We start from the raw sequence: 24,835 nt of genomic DNA on the forward strand, positions 1-24,835 counted from the left end.
GCAGTATGTAAACAGAGGTGGGATGTGTGGGGCCTGAGAGCAGCTGAAATCGAACATGACAGGGCCTGAATGTGATGAATGACTCAGCTCTGTCATGTGCAAGGTTTGAGAATGGTGGTAAGGGTGGCAGGTTTAGGATGTCTTTTTCTTGCTACATTGGGCTTTGGCTTGACATTTCTAAGAACAAAACACTGCAAATTTAAATTATTGTTCAGAAGGACACTGGGGATATCTCTGTGTGAACTGCCAGCGCAGAGGTGACATGTGAACTCACAGTCAGACTGACACATGGGGAAAAAAGAATGGGACAGAGGGCAGAGTACTTCAGGGCCCATGTGAAGCAGGGTGGGTCTTTTGAGAAACAGCTCTTGAGTTGGGAGGGCAAATGGAAGCTGAGTTGTTCCTGACAAGCCCCCAAGTGTTTGGTGTACTGAGACTGAAAGAGTAGAAGTATCTGTGTTGTAAGGGACATAAAGGTGCAATATAAAGCTTTCATTGTGGAACAGCTCCCCAGAATAGCACTTTGGGCCAAGATGTAGCTGTCTCATTCTGTGCTATTTTGTCTAATAGGAGAAAATTATTCTTCCACGTGAAGCTTAATGTGCTTATGTCGTTACAGCATTGTGTCTCTAAGAGTGTCATCATAGGAGCTGTTACTGGCACAGGTCTTCTCAGCAGCTCATTTGTGCCCAGGTCTTGGTATACCAATACAAAGCTTTGTCCCTGTTCTGTTTGTCCTAAATCAGTCCTGCCTCCTGTATGGGACCATATGTTGAGCTGGTGTTTCCCTGCATTTATTCACCCAGTGCCTGCTTTTGGGGAAAAGAAGTATAGTATTTTTTTCCCCACAGTAGAAATGGGAAGCCATTATTTTGCACTTTACGAATGGAAAAAAAAATAAAGAGACAGGGAACAGACCTACAATTGCTTTGTTTTATTTTGCAAATACAGTAATTGAAAAAAAAACCCAGAAAATAGAAAAGCAGAATCTGGAGGATCTGGTTTGTTGGGGCTTTTTTTACACATTTTAAAGTTGGGATTGATTTCCTTTAAGGTTATGAAGCATTGCTCACAAATCTTTTATGCTTTCCCCGAGGCTTTTTATTCCTGGATAGGCTTTTGACAATTTAAAGTTAGTCAGAAGAAGTACACTAAGCTGTAATTTATGTTGCTAGGCATTATTACCCAAGGCCCTGCCTTCTCACACAGAGGAGCACACAGGTGAAACTGCAGAATAGAATTATCTTTGCCCAGGTTGCAAAAAGAGAGGTTGTCTGTGAGAGCACTCTGTCATGTTTTCCTACCAGCATCAAGTTCACACTTATGTCCTTGAAAAATATCATTTGCTCGGATGACAGACTGTCACAGGGCCGGGACATAGGTTATTGCTGTGAGATGAGAGCCTTTTGGCATTCTTCTGAGTCACTGGCACCATCTGTCCCTCTTCCTGAGGTAAGGCCGGATGGAGCGAGTGCAGCCCTGGCATGCTGTTCAGCTCTTTATTTGGCATTCCTGACCTTGCATCCATCGTGGTCTGATGGGGGGTTGGTTTGGGATGGCTTGCTTTGTTCCATGTTCTGCAGCAAAGCCCGGGCATAATCCAGTTTGACTCACATATTGTATTGCAGGAGACATGTTTTGCTGCAAAGCAGATGGTTTCAAAATTAGTGTTTTTTCTATTAGTGCATCATATTGGGCCAGGTGTTGCTTGCTTCTCTCACCCCTCCTTGTTCAGAACCTTGATGTTCTTTTCAACACGCAATAACAACTTAGAAGGGAATTCAGTCAGGATTCATACAGATCACAATTTGGTCACTCAAACAGTGTCAGCCTAGCTTCCCTTTTTGCTTCTGTTAGGTGGATAATGTGTTCCTGGCCTTTCTGTCTTGAGTTTGATCCTTTCAACATGGACTGAAATTCACAGCCCTAGGCTCATCAAACACATATTGATTTAAAAACCTTAACCCTTAGAATAACTTTTAGGCAGCACAAAATGTGGCAGTAGGATATTAAAGATAACAGGGTCAGATTTCCCACAACATTTTTTGTGGAAAGATGTGGTAAGTGTTGATCTTGCAGACACAGTGGTGTTAGAGGAGAACAGGACTTTGCAGGGAAACCCAGGGCTGTGAGTTTGCTGGCTGAGTTCATAGTGAGGATTGCTGCAACACTAGAAAAAATAAAAACAGAGTGAATTTGAGCTTAGGTGCTGTTAGTGAGCTTTCAGATGGGTAGTAATGATGGGTGAGGCTTGGCAGTGGAAGACACGAGTTGAGGTTATATGTGTATTGACACAGGAATGACACTGAAATGCTCATGGGAAAAAGGAATTCCCTAGGGATGATGTTCAATGTGAAGTGAGCAAGGAAAAAGTGCTGAAGTCTGTGGGTGATGAGGTAAAAGGTGACCCACGACACTGGAACCTGGGGAGGACAGTTGGCATGGATCAGAGAGACTGGGGAGAAGGCAGAGAGGATGGGTAACACAGCAACTAAGGGCATCCCGTTTCTTGAGCATTAACTGTAAAATAGAAATAGGATGAACAGCAAGTTCTTTTAGAATGAAATGTATTGTAATATGTTAATGAGAAGGAGCAGGAGGGGTGAAAATAGGAACTGTCACTGCAAGAAAATGTCTTTTGGCATAGAGTTAGAGGAGTTAGTGCTAGAAAATAAAATTTCCATGTTGTTTCCCAGGTAACAGGTGAGTGTGTTGAGGCTAGGAGATGTCCAGACTGTGAAGTGAGACCTGGGGATAGAGGCTCATGTTTGTGAGTGCCATTTGTTTTGCACTTCTTTTTAGAGTCTGAAAATAGATCTAAGTTCCATTAGCGTTACATAACATTGAGTCAAACACAGCTTTTCAATATCTTTAATTAGTTTTAACAAACAAATTTCTAGTTAACACATTTAAAGTAATGAATGCAGCTCTCCATCCTTGCAGAAAAGGCTCAGTGGTTACCTGCAGTGAGTGTGCAGGTGACTTTCACCAAAACTCATCCAAACCCTATTTCCTCTTGAGCTAGACATGATGCTCCAGTGCAGGAGGTCCAAACTTTCCCATCCATGATTCTGGTGTCTTTCTGTGCTTTATGTATTCTCCTTATTCTCTGTGTCCATCTTCATGCTCTTGCAAGCTCTTGCAGCCTCCCGTGCTTCTGAAGCCCTGCAGCTTTGGAGGGTTGGCAGCAGTCTCCTGTCCATGGAGATCATCAGAGCTGGTGTCAATTTGATGTGGATTTGAACAAAGCTAGGCCTGCCAGGTTGGACAGAGAGTTACTTGCTTGAATTTCAAAATTTTGACTTCTGGTTTGATTCTTGCTTCAGGCATAATTTCAAATCTCTCATTTGAAGAGAAAATACCTTCCCTACCTGGCTGGAAGCCTCGTCCAGGGCAATGCAGTATGATCCTTGCTGGGAATACTTTTCATCTGCAGAAATTGTAGATGATGCACATACTTGTGCACATGCTTTGATAGCAAATAGCATCTGTACTTGATATTGCATTGTGTAGTACTGAAAAGCACATGTCAGTATGATAGGTATGGATCAGGGAATAATTATAGCTTGTGTGGACTCTTTAAAACTATAGACAGCCTGCTGATCACGCAACAATGCATCTGTTTTATAAACTTTGTGCTCTATTGGAATAAATATTGTAAGGTCTTTGCTCTGATTCTGAGTTATACTGATCTGTCAACACTTGTTTAAAAATAGTGTTGTAGAAAAGATAATAAGTTTTTTGCAAACACATCTACATCTGTATTTTTGTTAGTGTCAAAGAAAAACCAACACAATGAGGGAGAGTTTTATTTCAAAAGTATAGAACACTTGTAAATCCTTTTTTCTCTTTGAAATGCAAAACCATGCAAAGGTCTTGCTCACATATTTTGTTTACTGTGAATTCAGCTTATCTGTTAATCTAGCTCCTGTTCCCACTGGGGTTGTACTGTTCACCCTATTGATGATAGGGAATAAGTTGTTTTTATTATATGCATATGGAGCCTCTTACATAGAAAAAGCATTCAGTAGATACTTAGAAGTGGAGAACTGTTTTCAGACAGGTACATTGTTCTGGAAAAGGAGAATCATATAGCCCAAATGAGTTGCTCTTTAAGACTATCAGAAGTAATTATCATCATCAACATTTACAACCCTGCATGCGGATTTTTTAATTTATTTTGGATTTATCACTTGTGTACTCAGACTGAACTTGATTCTCACCTGATGCAGAGTCCAGCTCCTCACAGGCAGTTATGTTGCTGTGACTGAGATTCTCCAAAACCCCTGCACACTCTCACTAGAGCTGCTTATCTGTGAGAGAGTTCTGGTGTCCTTCCTTTGTGACTGATATTCAGATCTGGGCTCTTCTCCCTCACTTTCCCCCTTTACCAAATGTTGTTACTGATCCCAGGGTTTGTGGTTGAAACCTTTGAGTTACCTGCTGAATTAATTGGAATATGGACAGAACTTAATTAATTAGTTATAACTTACCTTAAATGTAAATGACAATACATTTCTCAGTGATGTTGAAAAGGAACTGGGATGCTGAAGACCTGATGGCTAAGAAAGTAATAATGATGCATATTTTGCATGGAGAATTGTTTATGTCTTGCAGCCTTTTCTAGTCACCATTATACCTGTACAGAATATGAACATTAAAAACTTCAACAGGGATGATATGAACAGAAGCATTGGGGTAATACCAATTTTTGTAAAAAAAAGCCATTCAGTAGAGGTCACTGTAGTGGACAAAAACATCTCTCAGGACTCTTTACTGTGTGTTTACACAATAGACCTCATAGTGCTTGAGTAGCCACTTTGTTTAATTAATGGTATTTAAAAGGTTTAATTTGTGTGATGAACAGAATTTTAAAAATCCATAGCTAACATTTGAAAGTGAATATGTTTGTTTTCTATGAGGCAATAATTTAAAACTGCTTCACATTTTCCCGAGTTTCTTGCTAGTTTATAATGGACAGCTGCCAGTGGACAACATCTCTAAGAGAGTGTAACTATGTACTAGTAAAACTGACATGCCCAGGGCTGCTCCTTTCTGCTATAGGGGCTATGTCCTGACTATTTATTATTTTTGTTAACCTAAGCATATAGCTAGATTCAAAGGTCATTTTGGAAATGGTGTTTGATTTCTATTTACCTTCCAAATTGTTTAGGGCAGGGACAGTGGCTATGACTTGCTCTAACAGTTTCACAGTATAGATAATTGAGTTTCTCCTCCATGAATGTTTGTGGGTGCTGTTAATTGTGCAGTGTAGATGCTGATGGGGATTTTGTAGAATGATACTCTGTGTATCTTGGTACTTCTTATGGTACGTTTCATTAGGGGAAGGCCTGGCTCTGTAGTTAGAAATGGTGGAGTACACCCGATACAATCAAACTACTTCAAGTCCACAGTGAGTTGAAGTGAGTGAGCTGTATGTGAAGAACATGCTTTGGAGATCTTTGGTGAGCCTGCACTCACCCCTGCAGGCTGATGTAGCAGGATTGGAATGTCACAGAGTTAGTCAAGCTAACTCAGACCCACTTGCTATAAACTCTTACTCATAGTGATGACATGATCACATCTTATATTGGATAAGTTGTTATGTCTGGTGTTTTCCCATTCTTGATGACACTTTGAGGCAGTTAAATGCTGCTGTAAAGATGCTGGGGTCAGCTGAAAATATAGAGAGGAATTTAGATAGGCAGAATGAGATTCCTTGAGTTGTTATATTACCCAGTCATTGAGGTTAATACTTCTCTGTCTTCAATGGCACCATGGGACTTTATATACCCAGAAATGGTCAAGAACTTTCATTACTTTTTCCCTGCTGAGAGCTGGCAGCTTCAGTGAGCACACCAACTGTTCAGTTGTGCTGGAACTTTGGGGCAGAGTTGAGCCAGAGGAGAGGAATCAATTACTGAAGTGCCAACTTGGGCATCACTTTGGGTTCCACCTGGAGGTTGTTCTGCATGGCCTCACTTTGCAGGTGAGGTCTGTCACAGTCACAGGACTGCGTGATGAAATTTGCAGCAGTGTGACAGCTTAAAATAACAGAGCAATCTCTTTGAATACTGAGGATGTCTTGGGACACACAGGATTGTGCTTGTCTATGATTTATTTCATCACATAACTCTCCCTATCAGATCTGCATGAAATTCAATTCCTTATCCTGGTGTAAGCTTGTGTTGTGTATGATCACAGCAAGTAACAGAAGGATATCTGTTAGAATAGCTCTAAGATGCTGCATTCTTATCCACAGAAACAAAGGCTATAGTTCTTCTAAAAATTTAAACAGAAACATTATAGCCTTTGACTCTAAAGCCTTTCTAAGAAGAATCACAAATTTGCCATAACAACTAAAATAAAATGTTTGTGTAAAATATCTACCTTCTAAAGATTTTTTTTTATTTGAAAAGTATCAAACAGGTCAAAATTGAAGTGTTTAATTTTGGAAAAGCTGCCAGCATTGAGTGGAGCATTCAGATCCCCATTTACCTCTAGGCTGTATCTGTTCCTGTCTCCAGGAGACACTGTTGAGCACTGTAGGAAAAAATATTTCAACCAAATAACATTGTAAGGAAATGGAAGCTTAGAGCACTCAAACTACAGCTCCTGGGGGGCAGTAGAAAAAGCTAGCAAGAATTCTGAGATAATTTCCCCCCTGCTTTTTTTTTTTTTTACATCTACCATCTTTCTTTCCGTCCCTCCCTCCAGTGAACTCAAATTCTAAGGTAGCCTTTGCATTTTGTATTCTGGCAGGTTTAACTGCTGCATTCTTGTCACAGAACATTTAAATATTCATGCTGCCTTTAGTTTTAGTGCTGAAAGACTGTAGTGGATACGATGATGCAGGAATTTGGGCTCAGAAAACAGAAGATTTTTTAATGCTTCGGCTACATGTGAAGGTTTATCAGCCAGATTCTGAAATGAGCAGAGCTGATTGAACTACTGCTCTAGACGATCTATTTCAGTAAATACACAGCCAGGATCTTCAAATGGCTAAGCATACAGCTGGTGTCTGATATCCATGATGTGGCTTGAAATGTAGTTTATTCAGGATGATAACAAGTATCATAGATCTATAGTACTACACTGTACACATATACACACATCAGGAAATTTCTTTGTCTGAATTGCCAAAAACTAAGGTTAACAAAGAAACATGTTAAAAATCATCCTATGGTTATTCCAGGATGGATTTAATTACATTTAAGGAAATTTAAGTGATTTATCTGTGTGTTTCTTATTTCCATGTGTGTTGGCAGTAGGCAGCCTGTCCCCTCACTGCCAGCATCTGACTGATTAATTGGTCTCTTGCTTGATCTGTTTTCCTTTTTGTTTATGTATAACTTGTTCTACTGCTTTCTCTTTTTAATATGGTAGCATCAAATTTGTTTAAGGTCTGTGAACTAATGTGGATTAAAAGTCGAGCAGCAGCAGCTCTAATAAATAATTGATTTACCAGTAGGGCACAAGGAACTGATTCTCGTTCCTAGATAGGAAATGCCTTTTTTTGTCCTATGCTGATAGCCCCAGCTCTTATATTTATGTTAAAGTGAATAGACTACTGTAAATTGTCCAATTATCCATGTTAATATTTTTTAAGAGATTAATCTGCTGTTTGAGGCATAATGATTTTTATACACAGACACACATGCACTGTTTGACACATTCCTTTTAGATTTCAATGCAGTTCTGTTCATCGGCAATTGAAGATGTCTTATCTCTAGAAAATGTGGTGCATTTTGAGTCTGTATCTGCATCCTGCTGTGACCCCACACCTGGTAATACCTAACAAAAGATTTAGCTTGCTTAAACTATTTTTTTTGTACAGGTGCAAGAGCTTTGTGACACAGTCTCAACAACAGCATCCATTTGTGAATGGATAGGTTGGAAGAGATGGTATCTGTTTGTATTAGCATTGGCTCTGATTTTATTTCAGCTCTTCCCGTGTTGCTGAGGAATGACTCTTGACTGTTCAGCTAAGCGGAGGTAGAAGCTTGTTTACGCTTTAGTGTTTAATGATATTCTCACTGAAGTGAGGAGTTGTGTATTTTCAGCCTCCTCCTGAGGTACACATGGTGGTCACAGCAGGGGCCTTTACAGCTGTAGCCTGCACGACGTGGCTGGCGGCTGCATGGCTGTGGCGCTAATAGCGTGGATGCGCTGGGCAGCACGGCACGATGCCTGTGTGGTGCTGATGGATGGGAAGCAAGAGACAGCCAGCAGGGTGTCTCTGCCTTCCATTAAGTCCACTCACGCATGCCATATGCCATCATCCCTGTACTGGGGATTTAATTCTCTGGGTAGCATCAACCACTAGCACTGGAGTGACAGGAGTAGAGGAGAGCAGAAAATTTAAGCCATGCTGTAGAAGAGGGCTGCAAATCAGAATGTGGCTAAATCAGAAAAGCAGAATGGAAGGTGAGGGAAGGAGGGAGGGAGGATCTTTTTGCATACATTCTTACGCTTCCTGGAAAAAGTAGGTTACCCTGGTCTAGTGTATTGCATTGCACTTACGATGCTACAATTTGAATAAGGTTTTAGCAATAGAGCAATAAACATTTTGCAATCTTTAGTTATAAACATCTGAAGATGTTACATATGCAAAAGCAATACCTTTGTAAATAATGCTATATTTAGAAAAAAGACGTACTTTCAAATGCAACCACCCTTTGTTATGTTGCTTGAGATAGGAGCAGAGCAGCAAATTGTCAGTTTCAAAAAGGATATTGAACTTCTTTCCTCAAGGTGTGGTTAATGAATGGAGTTAATTTGACTGTTGCTGACTTTCCCTGGTCTGTGAGCTGCCTGTGTTGCCCTCTGACATTTCTGAAAAGGTGGGCTCACTGGTGGGTGCCAGAACTGGGGAGGCAGCTCATTCCCAGCCTTTGGAAACGGAACTTGTTCGGTGTTGTGTTGACAGCTTTGGCAGTGGCTGTGTTTTGTAATCCTGTTTCAAAGAGTGCGATGCATGAAATTTCAGGGTTTGCAGGTAAGGGCTTCCCTTTGTTTAGGTGGAGAAAGCCAAGCACATTTTTGACAGTAATTTGTTGAGTGACCTCAGCCAAGCCAAGAAGCTTGAGTAACTTGCATAGAGTAAATATTAACATCTACCAGCAAATAATTTTTTAATTGCCTTTGAGAAGTCTGTCATCACACTGGTTACTTCTGCTGGTGAGGAATTTCAAAAATAGCCCAGCTGTGGTAAGTGGTTTAAAAAATACCAGGTAAAAAGACTATTTAATCTCAGTGATTTTATATTTTTCATCAGTGTTGTTTAGAACTCCGTGCTCTTATGTGGTTTCCTTATGTTCAGAAGGACCCTTCTGTGTTTCAGTTTGTTCCCATGGCCTATCACTGGGCACCACTGAAAAGAGCCTGGCTCCAGATTCCAGATTCTTACATCTTCCCTTCAGGTGTTTATGTACATTGCTGGGATTCCCCTGAGTTTTCTCTACTCCAGCCTGGACATTCCTAGCTTTCTCAGTCTCTGTCCATATGAGAGATTCTCCAATCCCTGAGTCATCTTCCTGGCCCTTTGCTGGACTGTGTCCAGTATGTCTCTGTCTGCCTTGTACTGGGAAGCCCAGCAGTGGACCCTGCATTCCAGACAGTTTCAGAGTTGAGTTCTTTTCTCTGTGGGTATCCATGTGATATGAGCTGAGGCTACTGTTGTTTTCTCTTGCTCGGAATACATTCACATGGGTTCCACTTCTATCTTAGCAAGAAGACATCTGCATTTCTGGTTTTGATCTCCTAGTTCCTTGCACATGAATTTTCAAGAGTTTCGAAAGTGTGATTTTAAGAGAGATCCCACCATCACATTTCTTCATTACTGGCATACCCTGATAGCTCAGCAAACACATGAGCCTTGTCCTAGATATGTATGGTAAAACATGTAACTATTTATTTTCCTAGTTGTTGTGAATCTCTGGTTTTTACTGGAAGATTTCCTCCATAGAAAGAGTGTCACTTTCCTCCAGAGACACCCATGCTTATATGGCTTTACAAAGACAAGGGGCTGATGTCTGAAGTTAGAATTCAACAACAATGATTTATGGTCCTTTAGAGTAATAACTTGAATGACAGTTCTCCCTCAAACAATATTGAAACTCCCTGGACTCCCAGGCACATATTGCATGTACCACCAGCAGTCATTCAGGAGTGCAGAAGAAGAGGGAAGTTGGAGTTAGCATGCAGGAAATCATATTTTTTCAAGCACCTTTGTAAAGATAAAGTGTAGCTGAGCAGTTCAGATTAAGGTTTTCTTTAAATCTGAAAGGCTGAAATAAATCTTCATTCTGTACTATGACAAAAATATTGGACCACTTTTTGGAACGCGAATTAGATTTGTCCTGTGGGGAACTGACCTCTTGAAACTATATATGCTGCATAGTTCATGATACCTCTACTCTTAATAAAATATAATACTTATTAATGGATCTCAAGTCAGTTATTCAATTTCCTCTGTAATTTAAAGCTTAATTATGCTGCATTCTAGATCTCAGTGGCTGTCCTCAGCTGATTTTTCTCAAATCACTATCACTCCAATTTTACGGTTCAGTTCAATTCTCAGGACTGTCATTTGCATGGAGTGACAGATTAAAATTGGATGGCTAAAATGATTATGGCTCTTAGTGCTTACTGCAGTAATGGAGATTGATTCCTCATAGTATGAGGAAACACATGGCTCATTAAATAACTCTTGAAACACTATAGTTTTCGGTTTATTGTATTGTTGTAAATTGAAACTTACAAAGGGCTAATCCAGTTTTAATGCATCTTGTCTGAAACTGAGAGTTGCATTTTTGGAGGAGCTTTGAATAATAAATTTGTAGGCACCAATTAAGAAAGTCTCAATTTCTAGGGGAGAAAAAGTGAATATTATGGTAGGAGAAATGGTATCTTTCAACTCAGTAACTTATTGGCACTGAATAGCTATGCAGTGCCTTTTGAAAACATGCATTTTCCCTCTGTGCAGGATCTTTCTTCACCTTGTCCATCAGCAGACCTGTGTGCCCCATTGCCTGGACAGGTTCAGATTAGCTTCTTGCAAATTTTGACAGAAGTCAATCCTGAAAAACTAAAAATCCTTAGGCTGGGTCTGGTCCTGGGAAATTATCAGCTGGAATGATATATGAAATTACATGAAAGGTACAGGATTTGGTGTTTATTTACCCTATTTGAGTTCAGGTTTGCACCTAAAATCAGTCTTGACATGTGACTGTAAAACATGGGTCCTCTGTGCAGAAATAGTTTCTATTTCTCTTTCCCTACCTTCCTGTGAAATTTTGAAAAGGGGCTAGAAAAGAAACAAGATGAATGGTTTTCTCTTGTGGATCATAGTAGTGTCTTGATATCTCTCCCTGAATTGCTTTTTTATTTAATTTCTTCTGCTCCTCACTTTTATTTTATTTCTATGGTTTCTGCCTTGCCTTGTTTCTTTCAATCCCCATCTTAACATTATCCTAAAAAATCCCTTAGTTCCCAGGTGCTGTTTAACCTGCTCATATTTGAAAGTGGTCAGGTACAAGGAAGGGGGATGGTATCTGATAGCTACTAATGCTCCTCTTTGAAGTGTCCTCAGGCCTGTGGGAAGCTTTCTGCATGATGAAAAGCATCCTGACAGTAACCCTGTGGTCAGCAGTTTGGCAGAGACCAGGGGCTGTTTGGACAGTCTCACTGACTAAAAGAGGGTGACTTTAGGATGGGGGTGGTACAAGCTGAGATGCTGGTGTGGCATTTCAGCTCTTGCTGTGCAGTCCCTGGCCACAGACTTCTGCCTTCAGGAACTGGAGTATGGAATCCTTTATGGACAGTAATTTTCCACATTACTTTTATTCCATCAGTATTATGAAAGTATTGCTACTGTATTTATGCACAGCAATTTGCAGTATAGTGGTTTTTTTTTCTCTTTGTCTGTAATCTTAATCTAATAAGACATGCACAAGCTGTCTGGAAAACACTTTTTTTCCCCCCTATGGGAATTTCCATAGAAGAAATCACCGTCTGATAATTGTCTATTGTAAAGAATGATCTTCATCACAGGGTAGAAAACAGAACAGAAGAACCTACTTTTACCCTCCTTCTTGCTCTCTTTTTGGCTTTGCTGACTTGGAAAATAGCATCAGGCTGTAAAAATTTTTGGGTTCCTTTCCCTCTTTTTAATATCTCACATTCCAAATTAAGTGTTAGAAAAGAGGCAATGCTGATAGCTGAAAACAGTATTGTCCTTGAAAAATAGCATTATTAATTTCTTCTTTATAAATAAAGCCTTAATCTTCAAGGTTTAAATTAAACAAATAGGGCAAGGACCAAATTTCAAAACCCCAGGTCTCCATCAAAATGAAGAAAAATTTCTAAAAGAATTTCCAATTTGTAATTAAAATTAAATAAGGTAAAAACCTATTGAAGATAATTTGTAAAGAAATAAAGGAATTTCTAATTAAAATGAAGGTTTTACACAAAATACTTTCTTCATCAAGCCCACCTAATTAAAAATTGGAGTGATATAATCCCTTTATCCAAACAGTGAAAGCACAAAATCTATGTAGGTTTTAAATTTTATTATATTTATATATAAACATGCAGACACATACGGTCAAATGAATTTTAAATCCCACCTAATTAATTTAAACAATATATAATTTTTATGAGTAGCATATTGAAATGAAAGGTGGAAGACTATTTGAAATTAAAACAGATACTTCAATAAAAAAGCAATATTCTCACTGGATGGATACCATCTCTTTTCTCATTTCATCCAGCTTAACATATTTCTATATGAGTTGTAAGATCAAATGACTAATAGAAATGAAAAGGACTGCCAAAAGTCGAATTGCTTCACTGGAAGCTTCTTAGCCAAATGACAACATCCAGTTCTACATAATTAAATCTTATTTAGTAGGAATATCACTGAATGATGCAATTTGCCTTTAGGTACTGTCCTTTTGGTTGAACACAATAACAAAAATTTATTTGGGCACTTTTTGTTTGTCTTAGAAATGGCTCAACGTTGTGTAATAAAAATGAAAACCCAGACTAGGAGAGAACAACATGTTAGTTTTACAGAGGTAAATCACTAGTGCAGCTTTTCCAGGAGTCAAGCAAAATTTCACCACCTGAGTCTTCTTTTTTAGAGCTGAACCTTAAAAGAGCCTTAACAGAGAGGTACAGAGGGAAGGTCTCCTGTTGTTAGACAAGCTGAAGCTTAGCTTCTTGAGAATTTACTAATTTTCTCAAAATTAGTTAGGGTGCCAGTCTTGCATGTTTGGTGATTCAAAGCTGTCTACCAGCTCCCAGTCTAGTTGTGTTCCTGGTCAGCTTTCCCCCCTTTGTTTCAGTGTCAGCATTGTTCTTTGTTTTGAAAGGTTCTTTCCTCACCTGTTATTTATTCTCCCTGGTGTGTTTAGCATCTGTTTCCTTAAAAAAATCCAACTCAAATTCTTTTAGATGCCAAATATTCACTTTCCAGTCTCCTAATCATCCAGTCCTGCTGCTGGTTCCAGTCATGTCTTGGGCATAGGTGATCAGTCTTGACATGGAAGGTTGTTTGTTTGAGACATTGCAAGTACTCATGCCATGGATGGATGCTGGCAGGAAGTTTGGTATTAGGGATGCCTCGTTCTTTCCTACCTTTGGCAAAAGTTACAGTTCGGTAGCAAGATGGGTGTCCTGTCCTGATGTAGATGGCAGTGACTTTTGGTTCCTCTGGTAGTTCACCTCTTGGATAAGGATGTGAGCTATTCCTTCTAGTCAGAGTCTGTTCTTTCCATGAGTTTCCATAGTTTTCTCTTTAACATGCTAAAAATGGAGTTTAGCTGTGATGCATTTTGTAGAAGACAGAATGTTTCAGTTTCTTTCTAGTGGAGCTTTCCATTATGAAGATACTATTTTGGTTCATCATAATAAATTTTTTTTCTCCCTGAAGTGCTTGACTTAGAGGAAAAGCTAAAGGAGGACTAATGTATTATCTTGAGGAATAAGTCTTAAGTCACAGTTAAGATATTAATAGTTTTGTATGCTTTCTTTGAACTTGCAATTTTTGTTATGAAGATACTGCTGTTGCAGTTTTGACTTTGTAACCTCTCGTTGTCTGCAGATGCAACAGACTGAATTCATCAGAGCACTCAAGTGCAGCCTTAAGTAAAGGGTGTGAGCATGTTCATTATGTTTGTCTAGACTGTACTTTGAAGGACATCTCTAGAATGTCTGCAAAAACAGTTTCACTGCACCTAAGGACAGCAAACCCTCACAAATAACCCCAGAGTACACATGCCCAAGCACTCTCTCGGTGTCAATATGTGGCAAGATGTGTCCAGACAGGCTTTTTGCTGTAGATGTGCAGCATATTTTTAGGGCTCTGATGACAATGGACTGTCAAAGCGCCTTTGGGCACACAGTGGACTCAGCAGTTTCTGAGATTACACTTCTAAAAGCTGTGCAAACAAATTTGGTTACAGTAATGAGTTCAGCTAGGAGGGCTGCTTCATTAAAAGTAGACTTCAGAGATTTAAATGTAGACACTATGCTAAAGGAGTGAAGAATGCTGTGGCCTTTAAGAAGTTCTTTGATTTTTTGCATTTGGTAAAGATGGGTTATTTTTATGATAACAGTCCTGATACCATGAAGTGGTTTTCAGTAGGAATTTGGCAGTTTCTTCCCATAAGTACTGTTGAAAAAGTCATATACTGGTTTTGCTGTTACTGCCTATGCTGTAGGAATTCCTTAAGGCCAAAGTGGAGCAGGGGACCCTCTGTGAAGCCCTGAGAGCTGGCTCAGGCGATGGCCGAGCCCATCGCAGGGTGGAATGTGGTGGCTGGCAAGTGGAAACCTGGCTTCTTTGTATGTGCCAAGGGTGGTAGCAGGCAGCAGCAGCTGGAGAGAAAGCTTGTAAAGATAGATTGTGTAAATTATGTTTGGCAGAGAGGGTAAAGTTGCTGTGCTGTGCTGTGAGTTACAGAGCCATTCCACAAGAGTTGGAAACCCAGTGAGGGATCGTTCTGTGACGCTTCTGGTGCACTGGTATTCCCCCAGTGCTGCAGACAGTAGTGTAGGGGTGTGCCTCTTCCTTGGAAGCCTACTGTTAATTGTCACTTGCAAGCCTCATGTCGTGGGGCCTGTGGTCTCTGATAATAACTGCCTGCTTGTCTGTGTCTGTGGCATGGGCATGTCACAAGCTGTGCTCATCAGAGAAAAGAAAAAGTTATGTTCTGCTGCTGAAACAGAGTGAATGTGAAGAAAAATCCACCCACTGTTTAGACATAATTAGTTCTTTTTTGCAGTTTGCTAATACCCCATCAGATTTATTACTTTTCCTTCCAGTCAGAAGCACAGCTCTTTTTGCAGCTGATCTCCATTTCTTACTTTTGTCTGGCAAGAGATTTCTTTTACTTAGAATTCATGTGATTCATGGGTTATGGGCTCATCTGTTGAAGTACAGTATGTCTGCAGAGGCAGTTGTGGCTGCCACCATGCTTGTAACCTAATCTACATAAATCCCCAGAAGAATCACTGATTTGAAAGAAATTCTTACCTGCTGTTTGTGTAAGGATGACCATCTGTCTGGCAAATCCCCATGTGGAAATCAGGTACATCTGAGAAGAGCAAGACAACCTTCTGACACCTGTTTCTCCAGCTGATGTAGTTGCTTATTCTGCTTTTTTTTTTTTTTATTTTTCAGCAGGTGCTTTTGAGATTTGCTTTTGGATCTACTTTCAGCAGCTTTTGAATACTAGTTTAAGCACTGTGTACAATGTAGGATCATTCTGACTAAATCACCCTTTCTGTTTTTTGGCACAAATTTTTGGGGGTCCTAATTACACCTTAGGAACTGCTTCTGAATCTGGGCACCTCAGTTCTGTCACAGAGACTGATAAATACCCATCCTGTTTAGTTCCAGAAAATGCTTTCAGAATTTCTGAGAAACACTGAAACAAACTGGCTTTTAAGATCAAGTGGCACCTTCTGTTTGAGGATCATTCCACATATATTTGTGGTCCTCCATGTAAATGGTTTCCAAGATGTAGGAAAAGATAGTAGATGTGTCAAAGTGGTAGTTTTTAAGGATAATCTTTTTGTCTGCTCTGGAAATTTTATATCTCTAAAAAGATACAGAGCATTCTGAGGCCACATTAGAATACAAATGCCATTGGCACTCTGCTCTGAATCTGTGTTTGTACATGCCAGTTTGCCTATTGAGATCTTCTTATTCACAAATTATCCTCCGTTTCTGTGTGACTCTCAGCTCTGCTGAGATCTGCATCTCTAAGTGTGTGCTTTTTTGTGCATGGTATGCAGCATGGACCACCTGATTTCTTTGCTGGAGAACCAGCTGTGATAATCCAAATAAATACAACCTTCTGTAGATGAATTGTATCTCCTGTAACTAAAGGTTAAGGTGTCATCCAGTGATTTATCCTTCCCAAATGGATTTGTTGGATCACTGTGATACAAACATAATTTACTACCTTTTGCACATCATAGCTGTGTCCTCAGAATGGTGTTTGGGGATTTACAATACTGAACAGGTTGAATTATGTGCCAAATGATCAACCATCCTGTTTGACATTTAGTTAGTGCTGACAGGAATTGTGCATTTAGCAGAATGAGGCTGCTGCAGCAATCTTTTGATAGGATTGTTTTCTTCCAAAGCTGCTGTTAATCAAAAGTTTCTGAAGAAAAGCTGCAAAACAGACCATTGATTGCACTGACTTGTGCTCTGGCAAGCCAGATGTGAATAGTGTGTGTTGTGGTTGTCATCCTCCCTGTAAATTATTGTCAAGGTGCTGCCTCCTTGATGGAAAATCCAGCAAGCTGTTACAATTTGAAGGCAAGAGGTACCTTGCTGTAAAGAGCCCCTGGGTTAGGCGTGCCTGACAGGATGTGAATGGATTCTTGGAGACGAGTAAGTACTTTGTTATTCCCACAGGTCTAAACACATTCGCAGAACTAAAGAGGTTCTGTAGATATGCAGGCAGTTGCACTTTTTCAACGTTTATTCCTATCTGGAAACATTTAATGAAAGATTTCCTCCCTGCAGTTTCTGCTTTCCTTTTGTGACAGTTCTTGATTGGCTGGAATAGTTAATAATTCTTTTCTTGGCCATTTTGTTGGTGTGTGCTATATGACTCTGTGCTTCAAGTGGTGCTTTGCAGATTACATCAGGGCAGCTGGGTGCTTCCGTAGGGCCTCCTCTCTTATCTCCAGAGGAGGCAAAATAGGTCTGTTAGCACAAAGCACCATGTCAGACCATTTGATTGCCTCCTTTTGAGCTTTTGATCCCAGTGACACAGACCTGAAGTTGTCTTTATTGCATCCACATAGGAGGAGGAAGAGAGAAGGAAGAGGAGGTGTAACTGGAAAGGATGTCTTTGTTTGTTACCTGTATGGTCAAATGGGAGCTGCTGCTGCTGTGAGGAACCTGATCGTGATCTAAGTGACTGCCATGGCTGCCTATGCTGTGTCACCTGTTGAATTAAGCTTCAAATGAAAGCCATTGATTTAGGAAGTCTGTATAACTACTAGGAGAAGGAAGGTTCTTCACTGAGAAGGTTCTGACATAAGCCATGAAAACAAAAGGGAGTATGCATGCACGTGTTTACATCTCCTTCCTCAATGGTGCTACTCTAGGAAACATAGGAGCTGGCTTACTGCATTGTTTGTGCGTATGATCAACCAGGCGAAGACAAAATGAGGACAGAACAGGGAATTTGGCAGTTGCATTCCAGGATAGCGCGGCTGCCCTCCTGAAACTGCCAAACCCTCTGGCTTATTCTCTCGACTTAGAAATTGAAAATGCATATCAGAATCTTTTCCTAGTGAGTTATCTGCCCCTTGTGATTTTCAGCAAGTAAAAAAGAAAAGCCATTGCTTCAATACAGATATGCTGTCCTTACATTTAAGTTCCCAGAAGGCCTCTGACTATGTGACAAGAATTACTGCCATGGATATTGCATAACGGTTTGTGCATAATTTTTAATGCAGTCTCAGTTTTATGAAATATGGATAATATTGGAGACATTTTGAATAGTAGCTTAGATTTACACTTTCTTTTCAAGGGGGAGACAAAAGGGACATTTTTAAAGGGACATTTTTAGCGCTCTTCAATGACACTGGAAGAGTTGAGATTGTTACTATTAAAAATGAATAAAATCCCTAGAAGTGGAAAAGAGAAAAATACATTGTATAGATGGATTATGGGCAAATCATAAATGTTTAAAGCATTTCTGTAGGTCAGAAATGCTGTGCTTTTATTTGAATAGCAAAGCTATCCCAGCACACTTGCGCTGTCCAAGGTGTGTTGCTCCTTGCTGTAGAAGGTTGGAACTCAACTGAGAGGACGCAGTTTTGAGTAATCTTTCTTCTTGTTAAAGGTTTATTATTAAAATGAAGGCATTCAGGAAGAAAAAGGTATTAGATGCATGTGCTACATATGTTAAGAATTGGCTCAAATTTTGTGTATTTGTTTTGTGACACACAGGACAGCTTTCCAGCTCGGTTTGGAGGAATACATTTCGTCAATCAGCCGTGGTACATCCATGCCCTCTACACAGTTATCCGGCCCTTTCTGAAGGAGAAGACACGAAAAAGGGTATTCTTCTTTTTAATTGTCCGTTTCCTGGCAGTCGTCATCAGCAGATGCATCATACTCTAATAAAGTAGATTAACATGAGATATCAGCTTGCTATTGGTGGAAAATGTTTAAATATATCTGTGTTGTGAAGGGTACCTTCAGCTGTTTTAGAAACTTACACAACATTATCCTTTAAGGACACAGTCAAGCAGTGCACTTAAATGTATTTTAAAATGTAAGTGTATGCTTTCTCCTGGGGGTTATATAAAAAAATACTGCCAACATTACAGTTTCTATTAAGATTGTATTCAATTCGGTTCAGTTTAGTTTCTGTTAAAGTTATTTGTGTCTTTCTTTTAAAAAAAGAGTTAGTGACTACAAAGTCCTTTCCTAGTGTGCTTTCCTTGACATTAGCATGAGCGAAAATACCCAGCTGGCATCTAGTAGTATTAGTTTGCAAATACTAATTTAAATGAAAACCAATAAAAGGGAATTTGTGTGCATGCATCTGTGCATAAGCATGAGCAGGCTCCGAGATGATGCTGAATTTGTACCATTTGCATCAGTGCAATTAAATTAGAGCTTGCTGCTGATAGCGTATAGAATGATATTATTTCTGTAACAGGAAATTTGTCATCCAGGAAAACACAATCAACATCATGTACGACGGCACTACAAAGAACATGATGATTTTTTTTTTTCCAATGGAATCAGCTCCTTAAGCAGCTCTGTATTTTTTCTCCTCAAACACGCTCTGCAAGGCCACAATGATCCTTGGTGTTGAGGTGTTTTTTACTCACAGATTACGCTTGAGAGGCCTCTGGTATTTCCAGATTTTGAACTATAGATCACAAAGCCTTTTATGTAATATCTGTTATGAATATGCAAATGAAGCCCCATTTTGCAGGATTCAGTTGCACTCTGTTGACTGCAGCTTCTGCAAAGAACATTGTAGGGCCAGATATGTCTGGGGCCTTTTCAACTCAAGTGCTGCAGATGCATAACTAGGGAGTAAGGTGCAGCTCATAGGAGGGGTTACAGCATTGAAAATAAGTGACAAGGCAGTTGAACATGGAGGCTTATCAGTTAGCATCTAAATTTTTATTTAAACACCTGAATCAATGGCACATATTTTCAGAAATGCTGACTTTTTACACCAGTTTTTTGTCAATACTGAATACCTATAAAAAGTAGTCAGGTGGTTAAATATTGATTTGCAGTTCTAAACTTAGTGTCAAAATGTGAAAGTTATGACCAGCACATAAAATTTAAAATCAGCTTTAAAAAAACTTATTCGATGCAGAACAAATGATTGTTTGAACAAAAAAACCCCTCAAACCCAAAAGAATTCTCTTTATATTTTTTTATCGGGCTTATTATTTATCCATTGTTTTTATCCTGAATTATTATGTATTTTTTAAATTTATCATGTAGATTTGCAAGTGATAGTTACATTCAGATAAATGCAGTACTAGGCATATATAGAAAACAGTTGCTAAGAAGTGAAACACTTAGCTGTAAAGGCACCATAAAGCAAATAACTTTCACCATTAATAAATGTTCTTTCACAAAAGGATAAATTCCTTTCTGAGATGGAAGAAAATCACTGGTTTTGCACATGAAAAATACTAACTTTCCTGGGTCCACAGCTGACTGGAAGGTGGTCTGAAGTAAGCAATAAAAGACAAGCATATATTTGGTCTTTGTCTTTCTGCCTTTTGAATTTAACTCTTATAGATCATGCTAAGGGTATAGCTGCCCAGAGGAGTCCCTGCAAGGTGAAATGGAACATGAAAGATCTCTGCGGGGAAACACTAAAGTTAAACATAAACAGAAATACAAGTATTCATGTCACACCACACTAATATACAGATAGATAAGTGTAAAGTATATATGAATATCAGTCTACCAAAACCTTGATGGAAAATATCAAATAGCCTATCAGCTATTCCCTCAGTGTTGTCACAGTGTTTTACTGTTATTACTTACTTCTTGTATTGTCAAGTATAAATGGCAGTTACTGGTAGGACTAGATTAAGGAGGAGAATATTTCCAGCACTTTTATCATTGCACTGCACCATTTATCTTATTTATAGAATTCATGGCTGCATGCTGAAAGTCAATATATATTTCTTGTTGTGTATGGTATTATTTGTATTCATTTGTCATAATCTTAATTTATTCACTTAAATCACAGAATTAGGGAGAGGAATTGACAAGAGATTAACAAGGCAGTTTGTCTGTCTTATATTCTGTCCATCTAGCTACCAGACACCAGTTCTTACCCTCCCTTAGTCCCTTTCCCTGCACACATTTTAAGTTATTTATGCTTTAACCACTTTGGAGATTTATGAACATAGTATGACCATGCTCAAGGCAGAGGTGACATGTGCCTTCCTCTGCTAGCCCAACACAACCAGAATGTTGAAATTGTACAATATCCTCCTAATAATGATGATGTCGCTTGGGCTTTGATGTTTTTTTGGTGATACCCCTGTGTTTTCACCTGCATGCGTACATACAGATATTCCTGCATGGTAACAACCTCAACAGCCTGCATCAGCTCATACACCCTGAGATCCTGCCTTCAGAGTTTGGAGGGATGTTGCCCCCCTATGACATGGGCACGTGGGCAAGAACACTGCTTGACCATGAGTACGATGATGACAGTGAATGCAATGCGGACTCCTACAACGCTCCTGCAAAGGATATAGAAAAGGACCTCTCTCCCAAATCCATGAAAAGGTGAGTTAAAGGTACTGTTGTCTTCTAGTACTGCCAGAAGGTTAACTAACATTTGCCTTCTTCCTCCTTTATGAAGCTGTAGATAGGTCAGCCTATCATATAGAAAGAAAATTGTGTTTTCTTCCCTTTCTTAAAAAGATCAGTGTTTATGAGAGATCATGGCCATGATTACTGCACATGAGTGGTGGACTCAGTGCAGCTGATTTTTTCTGTGGTGCCATATAGGTTGTATAGACAGCACTGTCTTTGGAATCTCACCTCAGTCTACAGTATTTATTAGAGAAACAGTTCTAGCTGGTGTGAGCCTCCATGCAGAGGGTAAATTTGGGCCAATTATCTTGCTGGGTGGTGGCGTTAGCTCTTATCTTCCTCTATGTCATAGCCCACTGCCTGGTATCCACCAGCCGGTAGGTGCCAGGACATTTATGGCATCTGAACCATCAGTCACAGTGACTGCATGCCTGAGAAAATATGAGGAGAATCAGGATCAAAATCATTGCCAATTGTTATACTCAAGTCTGGTACACATTCTGGCATTCTGATATTCTTCTCTTTGAGAAGGTACAGTGTAACTGCTTGCTGCATTTTACCATTCAAAATAAAGTATAGGAAGGTCTTTGTTACCTCTCCAGTGGCTATGGAAGCAGTGAGGTCATTAACTTGGAAGGGGTGAATCTGATCCAAGCTTGCCAGGGCAGTAGGAGAGAAAAGGGTAAAGATTACAACTGTGATAGAAAAGGTAGCAGAAAGGGCAGCAGAAAGGGCAGCAAAAGTCAGAGTGCAGCTTATAAGGGACAGGCCTAGCAATGGATCAGAAAAGAACAAACAAGGAAGAAACCAATATATAAAGTCATTTAAATTAAGTTAGGATATGCTAGGCTGAGAACCCAGTTTTAGGAGACAGCATGTGATGCAGAAGGGAAAGAAACACTGGAAACAGATCAAAAAGGATAAAATATTTTCAGATTTCTCAGCCAGGAAGATGATTTTGGCTGGAAAATATTGCCTAGACTGGGAAGGACAGTGTGGTTTAAAAGGGAGATATTTTTGTGGAATCAAATGAGAAAACATAACATTGCTGTAGGAAATACAAAAAGGAAAAAAACCCAATAAAGTTTAAGGATTTTGTGTTGAAAAAACCTCCACTTTATTGAAAGTGGGAAATAGCAAGAAACTGGATAGGAATGAGCTAGGATAAGAAGTTAAAAAAGGTTCTGAAACTATATGACAGGGCTGCTGGAATGGCTGCAAACCTGGTCTCAAATTCCCAGTGAGGGAGCTTTGGCCATAAGTTCCCAGAGGCTCCAAAATCCCCAGTGCCCAGATATATGAAGCTAGAAATGTGTAACTAACAAAATTAATGGAGAAAATGGGACAGAGAAAAAAGAGCCAGGGGAGGGGAAAGGTGAGCAATACACTTATGTATGATTTGCATATAATACAAGAATTATGAGACAATAGAGAAGCTGTCTTAGACAGAAGGACTGAATTAAGGAACTGAAATGCAGTTCTGTATGAACTGCAAAATGATGTTGTGAGAGTAAATAACTTCATCCAAGGGTGCAACAAAATAAAATATGAGAAGGCCTGTGACAAGTCCTTTTGGAGGATCCTGTTTGGAGCAGAGTTTTCCAAAATGTCCTGGGCAAGAATATTATTAAGTGGAAAAGCAATGAGTTGACCAAATCCTTCATTCTTCCTCAAATAATTTTTATTCTCATTTAACTTGTTCTTGAAAACTCTTTTCACACAGTATTACACTTCAGTGTAAGCTTCAAATTGATATTCTTTCATTCTGGGTGAACTAACACAGTAGGAGACCTAGTGCAGAAAATAAACATGTTGAAATCTGTATCTGCATAATATTATGCTAAAATTTCTTCACCTTCTATGCATTCTTTCTCAGTTAGCATGCCTCCAGCATCTGCTGGAATCCTTGTTCCCTGCTGCTGGACATAAAAAGTACTAAGTAGACTTGCTGTGCTAGTACTAAGACTGACAGAAAGTCCCAAGACTTCAGTGTACTAAGTGCGCAGACTCTGCTAAAACACGAATAGAAAAGTTACGATAAAACAGATAAACTCTTATTTCATTAAAAATTAAATTTAACTTGTATTCAGCAACTGATGGGTTGTTTCTCTCAGTTTAAACCCACAGTCAGTATGATATATTAGTGCATAAGATTTTTAACATATAAAATCCCATTACTAAGGTGATGAAGAGTGCTTAGCTTGGAACAAATTTCACAAGCATCTAGCAGCTCTCCATCAATTACCTTATTTAATTTGACTTCCCATTTTAAAATTAGTTTACTTCCTGGAAGAATGCCTTTCTAAAACCAAACTGCTACTGAGAATTCATTTCTTTCTTACCCTCCATTTCTTTTTGCCCCCAGTGTGAACCACTGACATTCCTCCAGATCTCCTTGAACTTTTGGTGAATTGGATGACCTCACCTTGAAAGGAAGGTTGACTGGGGGGAGGATGATGGAGATAAGGAGGGATTAATGCCACCTGTAACACAGACATCTGAGAGAGCTTGTTTTTGTCATCTGGCAACATTGCAGCTGTCTCAGCAGTCAGGTTTAGCCTGTGGCTGTGCTCACCCGTGTCTGTTATCCTGAGGCACCCAGCTGGAGACCTGCATCCTCCTCTCACCTAACTCAGCAGGCCAGGTGTCTGTGTTGATAAACTTTGCGGAGGAGCTGTGGTTTGGTTCCTCACCTCTGCAGTGGGACTTGGTAGTATAACTCTGGCCCACTGTGTTTTTTCAGAATGTATTCAGTAATGTCTGTAAATTTTTCTGGGAGATGTAGGCAGAAGAGAAGGAGCTATAGACTTAAACAAATGTTTTTCCTTTAACATACCTTCATTTGTGAATTGCTGCTGAATGGGATGAAGCATGACAGTAAATTTGTGTTTAAAACTGAGTGCAAAGTATTTCTCCTTCAAGGCATTTGGGCATCTGAGCTTACAAACCATAGGTCAGGATTTGTGCAGTTGGATTTTCACACCTGCCTTGGCATTGGGGGTTTTGGAGGCCCTGGGAATTTATGGCCAAAGCTTCCTCACTGGGAACTGGAGGCCAGGTTTGCAGCCATTCCAGCTCCCCTTCAGTTTTCCCCAGATGAGAGCTGGAAACCTCGTCTGCTCAGTCACTGGCAGCCGAGGAAAAGGCTCAGTTTTAGCATTTACATCCAGTTGGCAAACCTTTGAAGATAATTTGCTTCCACAGCAATTTTTATCATGATGAACTGGATTTTCCATGAGTGCAGCTTCCTACCAGCAAATTTTCAATCAGCTTTGCATTGGCACGGTACCTTGTGAAGATTTTAAAAAGCATTTTTAATTCAGTGGTTTCGTTTTCTGCCTGAGGAACTGACTAGTGTTCAGGATAAGTATTATTGTACACTCTAAATTAAAAAAGTTTAAATTATGCTTATCACAAGAGAGATCATATTTTTAAAGCTAATTTTCTTGATTTTAGTATTAGTATGAGAATGGGATAAAT

The 24,835-nt window shown here is 39.5% G+C and overlaps 1 protein-coding gene across 1 annotated transcript in view; it reads left to right on the forward strand.

Annotated features, from left to right (window-relative positions):
• Nucleotides 1–24,835, forward strand: part of CLVS2 (clavesin 2) — a 56,581-nt gene that overhangs the window by 22,227 nt on the left and 9,519 nt on the right. Inside the window, exons 3-4 of the mRNA XM_038132670.1 lie at nt 18,488–18,598; nt 21,105–21,325. Coding sequence (XP_037988598.1) covers nt 18,488–18,598; nt 21,105–21,325 — 332 coding nt within the window. The remainder of the gene's footprint in view (nt 1–18,487; nt 18,599–21,104; nt 21,326–24,835) is intronic.

The sequence above is a fragment of the Motacilla alba genome, chromosome 3 (assembly GCF_015832195.1).
Source record: "Motacilla alba alba isolate MOTALB_02 chromosome 3, Motacilla_alba_V1.0_pri, whole genome shotgun sequence".
Classification (NCBI taxonomy): domain Eukaryota; kingdom Metazoa; phylum Chordata; class Aves; order Passeriformes; family Motacillidae; genus Motacilla; species Motacilla alba.